Source organism: Parus major, chromosome 3 (genome assembly GCF_001522545.3).
Source record: "Parus major isolate Abel chromosome 3, Parus_major1.1, whole genome shotgun sequence".
Lineage (NCBI taxonomy): Eukaryota > Metazoa > Chordata > Aves > Passeriformes > Paridae > Parus > Parus major.
In genome coordinates this window covers 102,516,778-102,536,138 of record NC_031770.1, presented here as the reverse complement: position 1 = coordinate 102,536,138, position 19,361 = coordinate 102,516,778, and the positions used below count along the sequence as shown (strand labels likewise).

General features: G+C 42.7%; 2 protein-coding genes across 2 annotated transcripts; both read left to right on the top strand.

The window, feature by feature from the left end:
- The first annotated feature begins 2,535 nt into the window (after positions 1-2,535).
- On the top strand, positions 2,536-8,914 carry LOC107202235 (cytosolic 5'-nucleotidase 1B-like). Its single transcript, XM_015622748.2, has 6 exons — positions 2,536-2,743; positions 2,835-3,002; positions 5,475-5,604; positions 6,089-6,211; positions 6,868-7,052; positions 7,999-8,914. Exons 1-6 carry the CDS (start codon positions 2,615-2,617, stop codon positions 8,335-8,337), a joined length of 1,074 nt encoding a protein of 357 aa, XP_015478234.1. The 5' UTR covers positions 2,536-2,614; the 3' UTR covers positions 8,338-8,914.
- Positions 8,915-13,573: 4,659 nt separating this feature from the next.
- LOC107202236 (retinol dehydrogenase 14) lies at positions 13,574-18,814 on the top strand. The gene is made up of 2 exons (XM_015622749.2): positions 13,574-13,928; positions 17,155-18,814. Exons 1-2 carry the CDS (start codon positions 13,581-13,583, stop codon positions 17,770-17,772), a joined length of 966 nt encoding a protein of 321 aa, XP_015478235.1. The 5' UTR covers positions 13,574-13,580; the 3' UTR covers positions 17,773-18,814.
- Positions 18,815-19,361: the final 547 nt, after the last annotated feature.

Genomic DNA, 19,361 nt, shown 5'->3' with positions numbered 1-19,361 from the left:
CAAAAAATTCCTTTCCTTTCCTTTCTAACTTAGCTCAGAAACCACAAAGTCATTCAGCTTTGGATCCATTCCTATTTTTCAGACTCCCCAGGAGGTTTAGTGAAAGCAAGATATAGCTCTTTCCTGGAACCCTGTGGGCATTACTACATGTTTTAGATGTAGATAAGGCTGCTACACTGTGCATTTGGGAAGTCAAGACTTCATTTATAAGGTGCTGAAGCTGGAAGGCTTTCATGTCAGGCCCTCAGCTCACAATCTCCAGCAAAAGAGGAAATGAAGGGTATGTCAGCAGCAGGCAGCCAAGCACAGAACAGAGACATGGCAGCTTAGTGCATATGTTCACACAGCTGAGTGCTGTGTAGAGATACCATGTGCATCTGGCAAGTGAAGTATTTCTGTTAGCATAGCACTGCTTTCAGCAGCAGCACATCAGCAGCACTGCTTGAGCCCAGTACCAGATTATCATCTTTTAATTTTCAAATGTCTTGCATAGGTTAAAAGGAGTCTTCACTGTGTGATGACTCTTTTCTTGGGTGGACAGGAAAAGGGGTAACAAAAATAAAAACCAATAATGTTACTGCAGAGCTCTGATTTTGCTCCTGAGTAAATGCAGGGTGGTGGGGAAAACAGAACAACAAGAAGTCAGTCTGGGCATGGCTCTGTAAAAGTATTGTTCCAGGTTCACACAGAAAGGACAGTTCAGGTTTGTAACCACCAAAGAACTGCTTCCTGATTCCTCCTTTTCCTCTCTTCTCCATGGGCAATGTACCCAACAATTTAACTAGGAATATTCTCTTCTTGGACATCATCTTCTTAGACTGGTGCTGAAGTCTCTGAGAAGGACAACGGTGGTGACTGGGACCAGGAGCTGCTGTTTTGTGACTCAAACCCTTTTTCCAGGTCAGCCTGATCTCACTATGTGGAGGGGAACAGGTGTTTTCAGTGACATAGGACATGCTACAGGTCTGAGCTCAGACACAGAAACACACTTAAAGTGAAATATTCAGGATAAAATTAAAGGAAAAAAAATCACATCTATCAGTAGCAGAGCTACTAAAATCAGGTTTGTTCAGATTTAAGTTATGTCTTTTGCAGCTTCCTATGACAAAAGCCACTACAGTGGTCCTAACTTGTCATTTTGCATTTGTTTTCCCAATGCACTGCTCCCAGCACGTCTCCTTTTACCTCCTATTTCCAGCTCCCATCTCCAGTATGGTCAACTCTCATTTCCCATTTCTTCTAACCTCCCCATTTCCATCACTTCCCCGCGTCCAGATCCCTCCCTGGTTAGGTGGGCATCAGGCAATGTGGCAGATTTGGAGGTGGCAGATCAGCCAGGCAGTATTTGTTTGCTACTACACAGCAGAGGAACAAGCAGATAAAGTGCTTCCCCCAGTAGGGAAACAAATTGCATGTTACTGTTGGTTCTCATTAAACATTTTAACAATTTAAATCTCTTTGTGATCTTTATCTTTTCGTCAAATTTGTTTGCAGTTGAACATCACTGGGGAAAGGACAGATGGTGTAATCACATAAGCCTTCTTTCACTGGTAAGCCACATTAAAAAAAGAAGGGGCAAATGTAAAAAAAAAACATCCTGTTTCTTTTTGGAGGCTGGATGATGGCAGACAGATCTGACAATCAGACACAGATTGTGTAGTGATCAGGGTTGGAATCAATATTTAGAGTTTTCATTCAAAATGTTAAAGGTCCTTTGGATGATGATCACATGCTATGACAGATATCGCTACGGGTCTGCTCTGCCATATCCTGTACTGGCTTAGAAGAAAATCCAATTCCTTCTTCACTTTCCACTCTCTCCTGTGGCTTATCAGTGTGGAAGCCTCTGCTGTGGTTCAGATGGTGATCTGCAGAGGCAGACAGGACCATTTCACACAGCTATATGAGTATCAGGTGCTGCCCATAGCTCTGCGTGGGACTCTGGATTTTAGGACCACCCCAACCTCATGCCAGAGTAACAGTTTTTGTGGATGTGAACACACTTAGCACTGCCCAAAACGCTGTTTCTTGAAGATATTTTCCACGTGGCACAAAGGACCCAAAGTTACAGACATCGAGCCCATTTTGATTGCTAAAACATATTGTGTAAGATCTCCTGGGAATTTGCCGCAGTTAACATTAAATCAATTAAGCCGTTGCAGTTAAATAATACATCTCTAATGCTGTAGGTACACTGAGCGGTAGCCGCAGGCACGGCTCCCCCGAGCACCGCGGGGGCAGCAGCCGAAGCCAGGCCGTGCTGCAAGGGCCGCCACAAGGTTCCGTGAGGGCGGCGGGGAAGGGCCGCAGCTCGAGCCCCCGCGCACCCCACGAACCCCGCGATGAGGGGAGACACTGCGGGAGCGCTGCGCCTCGGGCTCTGAGGGGCGGGGGCGTCGTCGCCTTGCTGCCCCACGGGCCGGGGCCGGGGCCGGGCCGGGGTCGCTCCGCTCCACGGGAGGGCAGAACCGCTGCGGGCCGCGTCCCCAGGCGTGCGCAGCGCCAGGGAGAGGCAGCGCCGGTGCCTTCCCCCGCCTGGCCGGGGCGGGGCAGGGGGGCGGCCGCTGCCGCCGCTTCCCGGTCGCCCGCTACGGCCCCGGCCGTGTTAGGAACCATGAGCGGCTCCGGCTCGGAGGAGTCGCAGCCCAGCCAGGTGGCGGAGGACCAGGAGCAGGAGGCCGAGGAGGACTGGGCGGCGGCCAAGGCTTTCTACGACAATCTGGTTACCCAGAAGGCTCGGCCGGTGAGTGCGGGCGGGCCGGGGGTCCGGGGAGAGGCTGGGGGCCCGGGGGCTGAGGGCTGCGGCCCGGCGCTACCCTGCGCTCGCTCCGCAGCCCAAGCCCCAGAACGCCATCACGGTGGCCGTGTCCTCCCGAGCACTCTTCAACCTGGTGGAGGAGCGGCGGATCTACGAAGAGGATGGGCTGGAGAAGTACGTGGAGTACCAGCAGAACAACGAGAACGTCATCCTCAAGCCCGGACCGGCGTTCTACTTCGTCAAGGTAGCCGGGAGGCGGCCCGGCGGGGCGGGAGAGGGTGTGGGGTGTGGCGGGGCGCGGAGGATGCTGCGAGGCCAAATTTCGGGGAAAGGAGGAGCCCGAAGCCTCCTTTAGCGGAGATAATCCTGCCTCGGGGAGATGTTTTGGGAGTTGTTCTCCCAACGCCGAGCTCGGCGCGGCGCGGCAGCCCCGTAGCATCTCCTGCATCTCTCTGCGCGCCCTGGCCCCTCGGCCACCGCTTCTCTCCCCTCTCCCGTTCCCTCTCCTGTCCTGCCCTCCCCTCCCGCCGGCACTAATGCGGAACGCCTGCTGCAGAGCACGTACTGCTCGCGTCACTGGCACCGCAGTGGTACCCTCAGCATCCCGGTTTGTATCCCGGCTCGCAGCACCACATCCCAGGTGTGGGTAAGGAGCAACCTGCATTTCCTGCTGGACATGGGGTGTATGAAGAACCTTTCCTGTTAAAACCATTTAAGTCAAAAAAGGCCCCGAATTGTTTTAGGTTTGTCACAACCTCCTCTTCCAAAAAAACCACCCAAAACAAGACAAATAAACCAACTCACTTCCTCTCCCACCCTCCAAAACAAAAACAAAACGAAAAAACAAAACAAACAAAAGCCCCAAACAGATAAAAAATATTTTAATTTCTTTTGGTCAACTCTAATTTTTCCTTGCTTTCATTGTCACCCTGAAAATTTTTCTTGAGGACCAGCAAAAGAAATAGACTCGCTACTTCTGAGTCAGGGTTTAAGAAGAGCTGAAATGGAATATTTTGCTTTCATTATATAAGAAAAGAGGCCAAGGAAAACAGCCTGCAGTGTGGAAAGCAAGTAAAATTACAGAAAAGTGAAAAATATGTATGTTTTTGAAGAGCACAGGTTTTAGTAGGACTGTCTTGAAAAGTACTGTCTACAGGGTTAGTTTTATGTCCCTTCAGAACAGTTTGAGGAGCTTTACCAGAACAATTTTAAAAAATTAATGAAATCATACTTGCTGACATCAGAGTTGTGGCAGAACGTTTCAGGTTTTAAAAGCAGATTTTCATTATCTCAATTTTGGTCTCAGGAATTTAAAACATTTTCTTTATAAATCACTTTTGAACACACACAATGGAAAAATTACTTATGTCAATACCCATGGTACCGTAAATATAACATAGCTATTAGTAGCATTACTGGCACAAGCACTGTAAAGGTGTTTCTAACATAAAAGTGTGGCCATAAAATAATTCACTTGGTACACCAGTGAGGGCAGACTGATGAGAAGTTACTGCATCTTTTCCTATATGTAGCAGCTCTGCTAGCACAGTCAGTTTTTAAGATTACAGTTCAGTATCAAATTTACTTAGAGTATAGGCCAGATTTGACTCTTCAACTGCTCATACTTTGGAAAGCAGAGCTGTTTGCTATGCACAATTAAATGTACATTGACCTCTGTTCCTTTCTGATATGCTGTTTTTATTTGAATTCTTTATATTGCTTAGTTGCTGGAATCATTAGGCTAGAAAGCTGTGGCTTTGTTGAGTCATCCTTTCTACCTGGAGACAAAGAAAGCAAAAAAGAAATATTTTTCTTTTGATTTTCTTATTGAAATGTTTAAAATACTAACTTAAAAGTATTATATCTCATGCTTGTAGCACTTAAGATTTGTAATCACAGGCCAGGGTGTCCGTCGACTGCAAAGTATAAAGACACTGGACACAAAAATGGAATCCCCTCTTCCACTCACACTTATTCTCTAATAATTTAAGAAATAGCCAGTGTAATAGAGTATTAACAATAGAAGTGAGTTATGGCTACATACTAAGATTTTTTTCTAGGCCTTATACCAAGCTTTAACTTAGAATTTTCCTAAGCAGTCCTTAAATAACATAGCTTTTTAAAGTGAGATTTCCAGAATTTAATTATGAAATCCGTGTTTTAGTTCTGAACAACTGGCCTGACTTTTTAAAGCACCTTAATAAAAATCACTCTATCTTTCATTCATTTGATGATTCATTATTGATTTTGTTGCTGTAATCCCAAAAAATGCCATTCAAAGGTCAAGTTGAAGTTCTAAATAGGAGAACAGGTGGATACAGAGATGAGCAGATGAAAGGTCAAGGAAGTAAGAATGCCAAACTGTGGGTGTAATATGTTGGCCAATTAACTTTGAAGATATCTCAAATCAAAATCTGTCTCGTTCATTGCTGCAATTAGAAACTCAGGCTAATCATGTTGACAGGATGTGATTTTGTACTCATTACTTATGGTCTGTGACACATGACCTGAACTGTGTCAGTAAATCAGCATAAGTAAATTCCATACCTCCAAAAAAAAAAAATTTACTCACTTCCTTTCAAATGAATCCATTCAAATGGTTGCTGGGGGCAGCAAAGTGGAAAGGAGTAAAAGAAGTTCAGCAAGTTAAACTATCAGGTATTTTACACTCCCCTTCAAGACAGTCCTATCACTAAAACACATTTTTAACCTGCAGGCACTGGAGCATGTCAATGCCCGGCTTCTTGAGCTGTACCCTGCTGACGAAGAACGGTTTGATATAGTCCTGATGACTAATAACCATGCCCAAGTGGGAGTGAGGCTCATAAACAGCATCAATCACTATGGTAAATAAAATAATTACTGATGTGTAGAATTGCCAGCTGTTACATAATAATATGAATAAGTTTTATTCTTCCTGTTCTGACTTTGGAAAAAACAGCTTCTTTGGTATTTATTTTTGAGTGTCAGTATAAGGGAAATACTGTTAGATGGAAATTGGTCCAGTACTTTAAATTTGTCAGATGTGAACCATAACTTCTGAGAAGTCTTTAAACTTTTTGATATTTGATATCTGTGCTCCCTACATATACATCTTCACAGCAGTTACTCTGCTGTCTTATGGGGAATTTTTTCCCCTAATTTCTCAATGAGAATGGGCTGATCAAACATTGTAATTGTTTGAAGTTGTGTAACTTGTTGAAATTACAATGAACATATTTTCTTTTTTTTAAGTTTACTGTAAGCTAGGCTAGTGTACCTTTTCAATGGGTCCTTTCACAGGTTTGTAGTGTCAAGGCAGAGGCACACCTCATGCTGTTTTTACTTTAGGCTTAACAATTGAACGTTTCTGTATGACGGGAGGAGAGAGCCCCATTGGTTACCTGACTGCATACCTCACAAACCTGTATCTCTCAGCGGATTCTGACAAAGTGCAGGAAGCTATAGAAGCAGGTTTGAATTGATTTTATTTTGCTGTCTGTTGCAATATTTTGTTATCTGTTGAGCGTGTTCAAAAATTACAGATCTTGTGTGTCTTTCACAGAAAGTATTGCTGCTTCATCAAATGCAGAAAGTCACCACATCATATGGTGCAAACTTATCACTTATTTTTACTCACCAAGTAAAAATCACTTGATACAGTTCCTCTCTGACCCTTCAGCCTGTTAATAGTGACAGCTTAAATCACCCTGCACCTTTGTTCTCCCTTTCAGAAAGAAACAAAACTCACACCTCTCTTCTTCTGTTTGAATAGTATTGTCTTTTTATCAAACTTAAAGAAGCAACTTCTGTGTCCCATAAGGAGTTAAAATGTAACAAATACTTTGATTGAGTGGTCTCCTTGGGATTTCCTGCTTTTTTCTCATTTGCAGGACAGCTTGGGGACCATTTTTATATAGTTTAATATGAAAGTGGAAGGAAGCTTGTCCAAGAAGTTTTGGCTTCCATGCATTTGTGTTACAGAAAACTATCTCTAATTAGCTTTTGTGATTGGTCGTGCTCACCATATATAAGGGTCACCACCAATAAGCTGTTGGAACCAAACTGCTGATGGTTTCATGACTGACTTTGCAGAACATGCTAACTGAAGGTCTCTGATCTATTTTCAGGCATTGCATCAGCTACGATGTTCTCTGCCAACAAAGATGTTGCTTACTCAGACACACAGCTGAGGGTGGCTTTTGATGGGGATTCTGTTATCTTTTCTGATGAATCAGAACAGATTGTCAAAGAACAAGGATTAGATAGATTTTTTGAACATGAAAAACTGAATGAAAATAAGCCTCTTGCACAGGTTTGTATTTCTTGAATTTCTTGTTTAAATGGAGTTTCCAAAAGATCTGATGATTTTCATTGCTGCTGTATTTCTCCAGCTTTCCCAGTGTGGATGTGTTCATCAGCTTTTTGTGAAAGCTGATGGCCCTATTTATTTCTTTTTTTGAGGATAATCTTTAAAATGCATGTTTCACATAAAAATTTCTCTGAGAGAACTGCTTATGTAACACAGCGACTTACAGCTGCCTTTTAATGGTAACATTAGAAAAATAAATGTTAGTACTGATTTATTTGATTGTTAATTTTAAACACTGAGATATTCTGGTCATTAAAACAGGATATTATCTCCTTATTCCCAAGCAGAACTATGCCATTTATCTAAAACCACAAATATTTTAACATTAGGTTAAACTGAAAGACTAATTCTGCTAATGTTAAAAATGGTATAAATTCAGAATAAAAGCTTTATTTATGAAAGTACTGGACAGTACATTATATTGCAATTTGAACAAAAATGTCATTTGTTTCTATTAATTGGAGTGTAGTATAGTCATTAGTCTGGAAAGAGTTCATTGATGGCTTTGTTATTAGGTCTTCTGTTTTTTGTGCGGGGAAAAATAATTACAGCTCATGGTTCATAGTAACAAGAGTTAAGTGTTTTCAATGAAAAATTTTTTAAAGACTATAGTTAAAAGTTAATATTGTGAGAGATCTTGTAAGCCTTAATGAGAATTATTTTCCTGCTGATCCTACCATATAGTGTTATGGTTTTAACTTTTTTCCCAATGTATGCATTCCTAGTGAGGCTACAGCCCCATTTGGAGATGTTATGTGGAGAATTTGCAGAGTAGCACAGCATTAGGGAAAGGAATTCTGTTTGTAACTGGAGGTTTGGAAGAAAGCAAATGAATGATTTGGGGAACTGTGGACATATACTAAATATGCTTCTGGTATGTCATACTCAGGGTCCTTTGAAAGGTTTTCTTGAAGACCTGGGGAGACTCCAGAAGAAGTTCTATGCAAAAAATGAACGATTAAATTGTCCTATAAGGACCTACCTGGTCACAGCCAGAAGTGCGGCGAGCTCTGGAGCCAGAGTGCTGAAGACTCTCCGTAGCTGGGGTCTGGAGATTGATGAGGCACTTTTCCTAGCAGGAGCACCTAAAGGACCAATCCTGGTGAAAATTCGCCCTCACATTTTCTTTGATGACCAGATGTTCCATGTCGAAGGAGCACAGAAATTAGGCACCATAGCTGCACATGTCCCCTATGGCATTGCTCAGAAGTACCGCAAATCTACATGACTGGAGGGTGCCATTAAGGATAAGGTTCTTAACTCAGCCAGCCCCTAATCTACCAATAGTTACATCTGAAAACCTCTACATTTGTGTATTGTGAGCACTGTGTTTAAAGATTTAACTTTTGGCTAGAACAGCCTCTAAAGGAAGTATTTTTAATATTGGTAAGTTTTTAATAGAGTTATTTTAATATAATTCTTAAGCAGTTTAGATATTTTTACCTGTCTGTATCTAACACTGGTTTTGATATTAGGAGAAGATTTGTACTGTTTTTATAGCTTGAGATGTATTCTGAGAGACAGGACGGTTTTTTTTTATCTAAAAAAATTGTTGACGGGTTATTTATAAGAAAATTCATGCTGCAGTGTTGGTTCTTGACAGTTATTTCTGAAGTTCCCAAAAGCACAGTTTACATGTAACTGTTTACCTGTTGGTGGTTTACTGGTTAAATATGTGTTCAGTAGGTCTGTCACGACACAGCTTTGGCTTCTAGTAAAATATTATTGCATTTGGTCATGTTTACACGTATTTTTTCTATATTGTTTTCTTATCTTAATAAAGCTGGCTTTACAGAACATTGTCATTTTTCTGTGTTGAGGTTTTAGCATAATTTTGTAGGCAGAGTTTGTGTAATCAGAATGTTCCTGATGTTTAGGACCAAAAGTGACCACATTCAGTCAAATCTGTGAGCTAGAGGTCTCACCTTGACCCAACATACTTCACAGACCTGGGCAGAAGTCTGAGATGCTGTGAGTAACTTGGCTGGTACAAAGGCTACACTTTAGAGCACACCTTGATAACAGCAGATAATCTACCTGGAAATAGTGCTGTTGATAGAACTACTTTCTTCTTAACTAGATTCCCTTCAGATTTACAGCTGTTCTGTGATCTGCGTGTACTAACTTTGGCAACTTCCAGTGAGTTTCCAGGGAACAGGTGTCTGTTGCTACATGACTTGATATTTACACCATAGGTGTATTCTCTCTCTTTTATGCTAAATTTCTGTATCTCATTATCCATTTAACTGATATCTAAATGACACCACTAACATCTGTCAGGTGGTGTTTGTTCTCTTTCTCTCCCTAGTGGAACAACTGTCCTGTTTTATTATTTATTTTTGTCATATATTCATACCAGAAGAGACAAAAGCAAAAGAATGTGCTTTGCAGTGGGAGTAGAAATGGTGAATCAAGCTTGTCATGATCTGTGGTTCCTGGGTGAATTTGGCCCAGAATCTCACATTAGCCTCTGAAAGTTTGGTCTCTGTCCGGATGAACTGTCCTGTTATTGCAGAAAGCTCCTCTGCATCATTTATGGTTTCCCTCCCAGGAACACAGGCAATCATTTTAATGTTCTGGGTCCAAGCCACAAAGTTCTTTGGAAGCAAAGGCAAAAGCCTTGATCCTGCATGAAACACGAATAGAGACTGTTGGAAAGGTTTTCAAGTGTTCACACCAGTATGTGATGTTGATGGGAGGCACTGCAGATTTCTGATGTACTTGGAGCTTCATATGTGCTAAAGGCTTGGTGCCCAAAACGTATCACATTTCCCAGCCCAGCCAGGAGGTGCGGAAGACATGAATTAACTGAGGCCTGGTCATTGTCTGCCAGGATGGGATAGAGTTACCTCACCAAATGGAGATTATGAAAAATGTTATTAGCAGATGTTTTTATGTGAGAGCTCAGAGTCCACAAGGAATTCAAAAGTATTCCTTAGCTGTGGAATATAAATCGTGTGTGTACCTTTACCACAAAAGCATGGCTACAAATTTCAGAAAGACCAGTCCTGCCTTTTTGAAGCAAAACATGGATCAGCTGTTCTTCATCCATGCATTATTAGAGCTGTAGATGTTGGGAGCAGGAAATAAAAACAGCATTTGACTCTTAACCAAACAACTACATCTTGGTAATGAAAAGGTTAATGGGGTCCTTAATCCCTATAGAAGTGTAGAGGTGAGTCTCATACCTGAGAGGGTAAGCATGCAAATCAGTGAATAAATTAGAAGCTGAGTCATGTGGTTTATTATGTTTACCTTTATTTCCAATGAACCATCCACCTACAGCAAGAATGAAGCCTACTGGCCAGAACACCAGAGCTTCCAAGTCTTTTTTTGATCTGTGCACACACGGTACTAGGGGACTACCTCTTGACAGCACTAAGGCATGTGTGAAAAGAGTTTGCAAATTTACATAGCAGCAGAATTTACATTCTTAGACACAGAATTCAAATTGACATTAAAGTTCAGAAGCTGATGTTAAGGCCCACAGTCACTTTTCCTAAATTAGTTGAGCAAAATGACCTTACATGTTTCAGATCAGACGCTGCCTTTTAATTGTCAGGCTACTGTCCCAGGCTCGATGGCTGCTTGTCTGCATATCCAGCTGGCAGCATGGTGGGGGAAGAGCCTGACTAGTTCATGCAAGTACCTTCCAGATGAATCTGGATGTTTGGGGAGAATTAGTCTTGCCAAGCAGCCACTGCCTGTTAAAATTATTTTCTTCTGCTCCAAGGCACAGCTTGGCTAGTGGACCGAAATAATCTTTTTCAAGAAAATTCTATGAAGCGGGGTGGGAGCTGAGGGAAAGTGTTTTCTATTTTTGCAGACATAGAAGAGAATTGTCTCTTAATAGCATTCCAGTCCATAAAACAAAACAAACAAGCAAACAACAACCACAAAACTCAACAAAAAAATGTCTTGCTTCTCACGCTTATCAGGCTACCATGAGTTTATGGCCTCGTAACCCTAAGCCAGTCACAGTCAAAAGAGCAGAAATATTTTTGTAGGGGAATAGAGAAAACTGTCCTTTATCATCCTGTTTGCAACACTGGAAGATGGACTCATGAAAAAGAAACTGTCATCCTAGACAAAATCTGGAGGACGATTAATAATAAAATAGATGAATTCTGTGTGGAAACAGAACTCTGTCAGGGAAACCCAGTTCTTTTTCCCTTAGCTTCCAGGTTCCTGCACTGCAAAAGAATCCATGAAAGACAGTAAGACAAATGGGAATGTCTCCAACTGCTACCAATCCCTGTGGACAAAAATGTTAGAAATAAGATTCTGAAGGTGACTTCAGATTTTTGTTTGTCTGTTTATTTACAGAATATATTCTCAGAGTGTGTTAGTTATTTCCCACCAGTTACCAAGACATCATAAACCCATATTCCCAGTTTCTTCCCATCTTTAAGACTCTCTTTCAATTTCCAGGCTAGCATGTCTTTTGGAGAAGCCAAAATATAAAGTATTTCAGATAAAAAAATTGGAGATGTTCATCAACATGTCTTCCAACATGCATACTGGCCTGTGATTTGTTCTGAGGATGTGGGATTCAGAGGACTCCTGCATCCTGAGGAGGATCCTCAGTTATCCCCTCAGGCTCCTCTGCCAAATCCTGTAACCTGCACTGGCCTGCAGGATTGCTAAACACAACCTTGAGCGCAATAGAGGGGTACAGAAATCTGTGGAACAGGTCAATGTCAGAGGAAATAATTTCGAGTTATTATGCTGAGTATCTGGGACCAACATCTGGATGCACACATCATTCCTGCCTACATGAGCAGCTTCTGAACACCATGAGCTCCTGAGCACAGTGCTCCTTGCACTGAAGGCTGGACTGACGTCAGCAGCACCCTTGAGGCAGTGGCCTCCCCAACACATCTGCAGCCTTCTAAGTAAGGACATCAAAGATAACTGCCAGAGTCCTCACAGCCAGGTGATGAACAGCTGATTCTTTAGCTCCCTCAAGGATTTCCTACAGAATTAATCTGTTCCTGTAACAGAGCGTTTCCTAGTTCTCCTATTTTGACATCTCATAGGCAACTACTCTTCCTTCCTCATGGTCCTTGACTGGGCGTGGCTGCAACACCTCTCTGTACATGATTTGCTGCAAGAAGAATGTACGGAAGAACATCCCAGTATGGCTCTTACACCATGTTAAGGATGTCAAAATCCGTATTTCATATGCAGACGCAATGGTGTGGCCTGAATAAAACAGCCTTTGGTGTAACCATGAGGCTCACAATGGAGTGAAGGGCAGAAAAGAAGAGTGTTTTCTGTGGTGAAGACAAAGACCGAAGAGGTCTGTCAAAAAACTCAGAGTATTTAGATGTGGTGCTTATACAGCCCTTAAACTGCCTGAGAAGTGTGAGAGACAGTCAAAAAAGACATGGTAAGGGTACTTCCAGAAGAATCTGCTGTTTCTGCTGCAGTGACATGAGCTGAGGTCAGCCTCAGATCAGATTGCAGGCACTAATAGCCTGCAGGTAGCACCAACGTGTTCTTGGGAGCTTGCTATTGCAAATAGTTGTCATGTCCAGACAAGCCACAAGAAACCTGATTAAAGGCTCATGGGTTTCCTCTTGGGTTTCTTAGTCATTTCCTCAAACGTGCCAGGTCTTGACTCAGGACAGACATGGTCCTTAGCAGCCAAGTCAAGCTCCTTTCTTGTCTCCCCCAGAGAATATTGTCTCCCTGTACTCTATTCCACTGCATGCTGGTCTCTAGGTCCTCATCACAAACTTCTCTTAATCTGTCTTCTTCTGTCCTCTTTGACTCTATCTTATCTCTAAATCTGCACTGAACTCCAGTATTGTGGGCGGTTTTACTTTTTTTTGCTGCTGTTAAACACTTTTTTTTTTTTTTTTTTTTTAACTTACATTGCTCTTAATCAAAATTTGGTTACCTTTTAATTTTCTCTCTGTACATTCCTACCCTTCCATGGCTAGGTGAAAAGATTTTTGAGTGGAGGAACTGCAGTGGCCATTCCTTACTCCTGAACGGGTTCATGCTACCACAGTTGGGATCATCAGGGTCTGGGATTAGTAACAGTGTCTGGAAACATGACATGGAGTCGATGGCTGGTAACAGATTTTGGGCTAAGGCTTCAAAACAAATTTGGCAGAGCTGACGGGCTGCCCAAGAGCTTCAGTGCCAACAACTAAAGAGGTTCAATCAGGCCCCAGCCTGTGCAGGTACTTGGGGTAATTCCCCGCCAGATGCAGAACCCTACACTTGGCCCTATCGAGCCCCGCCAGGTTTCTCTCCGCGCAACTCCGCAGGCTGCGCATGCTGTCCCGCAAAGGGCAGCAGAGCCCTCAGGTGTCGCAGCCCGGCCCCGCCCCGTCCCGTCCCGTCAGCGCCGTGCCGCGGGCCCCCGCCACCGCCCGGCCCGAGGGCAGCGCGCAGGCTCCCGAGCCGCTCAGGGACCACAAGCCCCAGCAGGCCCCGCGCGGCCCGGCCAGGCCCAGCATGGCCGCGGCGCTGCCGGCGCTGGTGCTGGGCGCGGGGCTGCTGGTGGCCGCCTGGCGCTGGCTGCGGGGCGCGGCGCGGCCCGGGCGTGGGGGCTCCATGCGGGGCAAGACCGTCATCATCACCGGCGCCAACAGCGGGCTGGGCCGGGCGGCGGCGGCCGAGCTGCTGCGGATGCGGGCCCGCGTCATCATGGGCTGCCGCGACCGGGCGCGGGCCGAGCGGGCGGCCCGCGAGATCCGGGCCGAGGTGGGCGAGCGGGCGGACGGCGCTGGCGAGCTGGTGGTCCGCGAGCTGGACCTGGCTTCGCTCCGCTCCGTGCGCGCCTTCTGCCACCGCGTCCTGCAGGTACGGCCGGGCCCGCGGGTCACCGCGCCGCGCTGCCCCGGGCCCCGAGGGGACACGGCCCGCACGGGCTGGGCAGTGCTGGCGGCGGCTCTGTGCTCCGTGTTGGTGCCCGGGTTTCCGTGTGGGTTGGGCGAGGCTGTTCCTCCTACCAGCGGCGCGCTCCGGGGGCTGGGGAAGCCGCTGAGGTCACCGCAGGGTTTGGGAGGAGGGTGTAAGCAAATTGGCCGTGAATTAGCTCCTAGGAAGCATGAACTTCGTGATAGGTCTATTTCGTTTTAAAAATATACTGGATGTTTTCTGTTCTGGGAAGAAAATTGTTGTTTCTGTATGAGATAAATTATTTTTCTTCCTTTCTCACTGATTTAACTAGCTTAACCTTTGTTGGTTTAAATTAGTGTTACAGCTCAGCTTTGCCACCAGAAAAATAAAAGTTGACAGGTGCACTGCTGACATGCTCCAGACATCCTTCTGCTACCTCCTTAGATTGCAGCCCCCCAAGGATTTAAATCTCTCACCCACCACCAGCAGAATCTAGTCAATAGACATTTTTGGATATATAAATTTTTGCAGATTCCCTGAAAACCTGAGTGTAATTAGAACGGGGATTTCCGGTTGCTTTGCCTGACAGAAATGTGACTAGATCTGTGGAGCAGAGGGAAACACTGTTGGAGGCATTATTTCATTCCCACAGAAAGCATCTTTTGGGACTTTGATCTCACCACATCTAGCTAGTCAAGTCACGAGACATGAAGTCATGGGAAGCCGAGTTTAATAAGTTCTGCTGCTGTTCAGAGATGTGCTTTTTAAGTACTTAAAAGATCTTCAGATCCTGTTGTAAGAGGGGAATAAAACAGGGACTATATTGCATTAATTTTCAAACTGCTTTTCTAAAAGTGTCAAGTTTTAAGTTCTCTAGTGGGACACTTAGTAGACTATATATATATATAAATATATATATATATGAATCTCTCATTTCAATGTTGTGGGAAAGCCTGCATACATGAAAGGATATAAAATTTGTGCAGTAAGCACCATACCAAAAAAAAAAGAGACATATTGTTTAATTTTGAAGAATTACATGTTTTATAGTACAAAGTATTAGAGTGGCTCTTAATTGAGAAATAGATAAAGGAAAAGAGAGTGCTATCTTCAGAGTATTGCTGATGCCTGCATTATCACTTGAATGCACCTCAGTGATGAGGGGTGCAAGCTCAAGAATACTTTTAAGAGGTTTTCCACTCAAGTTTATGTTATTTACCTTTCCTATCTGTGAGTCCTTTTTGGAGCTATGATTTTGGGATTTGTTTGGGGTTTCTTGTGTTTTTTTGTTTGGCATAAAGAAGATGTAAACATTGGCATGATGGGGAGACAAGTGCACTCCCACTGCTTAGCCTTATCTGTGGGAGCTTTACTTTGCATGACTGAAAGTGATTATATCTCTCACTCCTTGGTGTCACTGGAAAAAAAATAAAAGATTGAGATGTTGGAGGTTTCCATGGGAAAATGGAACGTGAAAGTGAACTTAGAGGCTACAAGAAAGAGCACTGCCCATCAAAGCAATGTTTTGTGCCCTCTTCTGCACTTGGTTGTAGTAGCTGCCTGCTTGGCATTGGTCCCATCACTTGGTTATTATGTGTAGGAATTTCACAGAATAACACATGTGGAGGTCCTGCTTTTTGAAGTGTTAAGTCTTGCAAAACAAATCTCCAGTCAGATGTTTTTCTCTAAAGAAGAAAGAAGGATCACTTCAGTGAGCAGATCTGCAGTCAGGACTCTTCACTCCTGTCCTGATTTAGTGATAGTGACTGACCATTGTATCTGTTTGGATGAAGAGAAGGAGTTTGGTGCTCTTTGGCTCGTGCCTTTGGGACCCAATTATATGAAACACGGCCATAAGTTCCACAGAAATCAGTCTGAGATTGAAGTACTTGAAGTTTTGAGTGATTGGATGCCAGCACCTTTAACTGAATGCCAAGTGTAAATTTGGGGTTTGCTCTTTGTATCTTTGCTGCTAATGGTAGTGAAGTAAAAGAGAAATGGTGCAGAATTCATTTATGAGGTTCTCTATTTTTATCATTAAAATGGTCCAAGATTGTCTCGGCTGGTCTTCCAGTCCCTGCGCTGGGTTTAAAGAATTAAAAGCAAAGAGAACTCCCAGGGCTTTTAGAGAAAACGAATACCTTTGTCTCCGATTCATGCAAGCATAAATTGTGCTTTCACAGTTTTTTGTCAGAGGTTGGTAAGAGTGTTGAATTCGGAGCTTATTTTAATTTGGTGAGTTTTTTTAAAAAAATTACAATTTTGGTTAAATTGTGGAGCGCTTAATTTTTGAGTGGATTCTGGAGCATGAAGTGTATGATGCATATATCTAAATTATCAACGCCACCTCTCTGTTAATGACTTATATTTTCTGATCCTGGAGAGTGTAACATACATCCTTGAGTCTGGTTTTTACTATCCTGAACCAGAGTACTGATCCATCAAATCTCATGTGCCGAGCACCTCATAGAGCCTCTGTTCCTTAGTTCCTTAGACCTATTGGCCTCACATTATGTGATGCATGAGTGTTCTTTTTCTGTGAGTCCTGCTCCGTAGTTCTCACCCATCAGCAGAGTGATGTGTACTGGTTTTAAAGGAAGACAAGTTTAAAATAATGAAAAACATTACTTGTCAGAGTTTTTAATATCATCCCAGTGAGATGATGGGTTTACAGTGTAATGGTTCCTTTCCAGCCCTGAGGATAATTCCTTGTGCTAACACCTTGTGTTCCATGCTTGCATGTCTTTTGCACTAGATCCCTCTGCTATAGCAGAGATTTGCCATAAATTAATGTGTGTCCTCTTGCAGTGCAAAAGATAGGTTACTTTTAAAGAGGAAAAAAAAAGCATCACAAAGGTAATTTATCACTGAATTGCTGTAGAAAAAGCTGCACTTGGAGAAGCTGATGGTTGTGTTCTTTGCCTGCTTTAGAGGTTGATACAGACCTGCTCTCAGGTGCTTGCATCCTGCTGGGGTCAAATGCACAGTTTAGTGGTAGTAGTCATAGTTCAACTTAAAGGTGGGTTTTTTTCCAGCAATGCTTTCAGAGAATGTCAGAAAGTTACAATTCAGAAAACTAGAAACTAAATTATTTTTTAACAATGCCCAATGAGAAATTGAAGAAAAATAATGTTTTATATTGGAGTTCTAAAACTGAATGATTTTTTTTTTTCTTTCCTCTTTAAAGGAAGAGTCAAGGCTGGATGTTCTGATAAATAATGCAGGGATATTCCAGTGTCCATACATGAAGACAGAGGATGGTTTTGAGATGCAATTTGGTGTAAACCACTTGGGCCACTTCTTGCTCACCAACCTTCTTCTGGGCCTCCTCAAAAATTCTGCCCCAAGCAGGATTGTTGTAGTGTCCTCAAAGCTTTACAAATATGGAGAGATCAACTTTGAAGACTTGAACAGTGAAATAAGCTACAATAAAAGCTTTTGTTACAGCCGAAGTAAACTGGCTAACATATTATTTGCCAGGGAGCTGGCCCGTCGGTTGGAAGGGACAGGAGTCACCGTCAACTCCCTTCATCCTGGGATTGTCAGAACAAATCTAGGCAGACATGTGAATATTCCTTTGCTGGCCAAACCTCTGTTCAACTTAGTGTCATGGGCTTTCTTCAAAACGCCTCTGGAAGGAGCCCAGACATCTATTTATTTGGCCTCTTCTCCTGACGTCGAGGGTGTGTCAGGAAAGTATTTTGGAGACTGTAAAGAGGAAGAACTACTGCCCAAAGCCATGGATGACTTGGTTGCAAGGAAACTGTGGGATATCAGTGAAGTGATGGTTGGCTTACTGAAGTAAGTGCCAGGGGGTGTCTGCAAAAAAGAATGCAGATAGCTATGCAGTGCATTTTCACAACAGTGGAATTCTCACTTTAAATGCTGTGGGAATACAGTGTATTTTGCTCAGTAAGTACGAAATAAGAGAGTGATTTATGTTGGAACTCTGTTTTGAAATGAAAGACAATCTTCAATAGACACAGGCATTCAGAAAAAATCTGAAATAAAATTTGTGGGTGTGAAGATAATTTCTGGTGGTTAAATCTGCTTAGAAACTTGTGTTTAACAAATAAAAAGTAAGCAGAAATGTGTTTTGCAATATATATGCATATTTGTCATTACATGTCTGGCTGGACAATGCAGGGTACTGATGGTGAAACACTTGTGTAAAAAATTATTTGAAAATAAGTCTTAATAATAGTCTTTTTTTTTTTTTTTTAAGCCATCATAATGACAAATAGAATAAAGAGTTTTCCTGATATCTTGCACTGTAATGGTTGAGGCCTCTGAGTGCCTTTCAAAGGCTTGTCAGCCCCATGGTTCAGTGAACAAAATCGTTGAGCCGTGCACAGTTTTGTTGTGAAGCACAAAGACAGCTATTTTTAGTGATGTTGCTGCTATTCAGCTTGTAAGTATACTTGGTTGTGCAAGTTGTATTTTTATTTTCATGTGTGTTGAAGTGCTGTTTCTTGAAACCTTGGGTTTTGTTAAAGGGGTAGTTGCAAAATGTATAATGGTCTTGATAGGACTTTGCATGGCATGAACTGTGTAAGACCTCATGCAAATTAGACTGAAGAGAATAAGCTTCTCTGTGTGTTTGGCTTGACTGATGGCACTTTAACTCAGTAACGAGGTTCCATAAATGTCTCATACAGCTGACTGAATATTCTTTAATAAAACCTTTTAAAAAGAAGACCTACCATTCATTCTTTTATTGTGGGAGATATATCAGAAACCAGCAGCCTTGATAGAGTTGCCTTGTTTCAAAGCAGAAGATTAACCCATGTGTTGGTTTAGGGAGCCTGTGGTGTGGGGTTGGTAGAAATAAAATCCAGTGAAATACATGAGTATTGCATGAGTCTGTACTGTTCTTTTGTTGTTTTGGTTTTTTTTTTAATTCCTATTACTTATGATTTCATATTGACATTTATACCTTTTTATTTTTGTCTACATTATTGAAAAGTGCTAGCAGTTAAGATATATAGTATAAATATGGAAGAATGATTTAGAGTAATCTATGTTAATATTACTGAGAGAGGGAATCAATAATAAATGATGTATTCATTAGTTACGTAGTTATAAATACATCAGTTCTGCACTGCAGGTGGTGGCCAACTAAATTATTTTAATTCTTTCTCTTACTTTTTATTCAGACTCTCAGCATACTTTAGCTTTTGCACTTGATCTTGCTTTCCCTTGCCTTCCCATTCCCCAGCAAGAGTCTATACTGGGCAAGTGACTTGGGTGAGGCAGAAAGCAGCATTCCAGAAAATCAGAAGGCAAGCTACAAAGCAGAGCAGGTTTGTAAAATCATGTAGCAGGTTGAACTTTGCACTAACTGTAAGGCAAGGTGTAGAGGTGACTGTGTTGTCAAAGCACACTGTGAGTGTT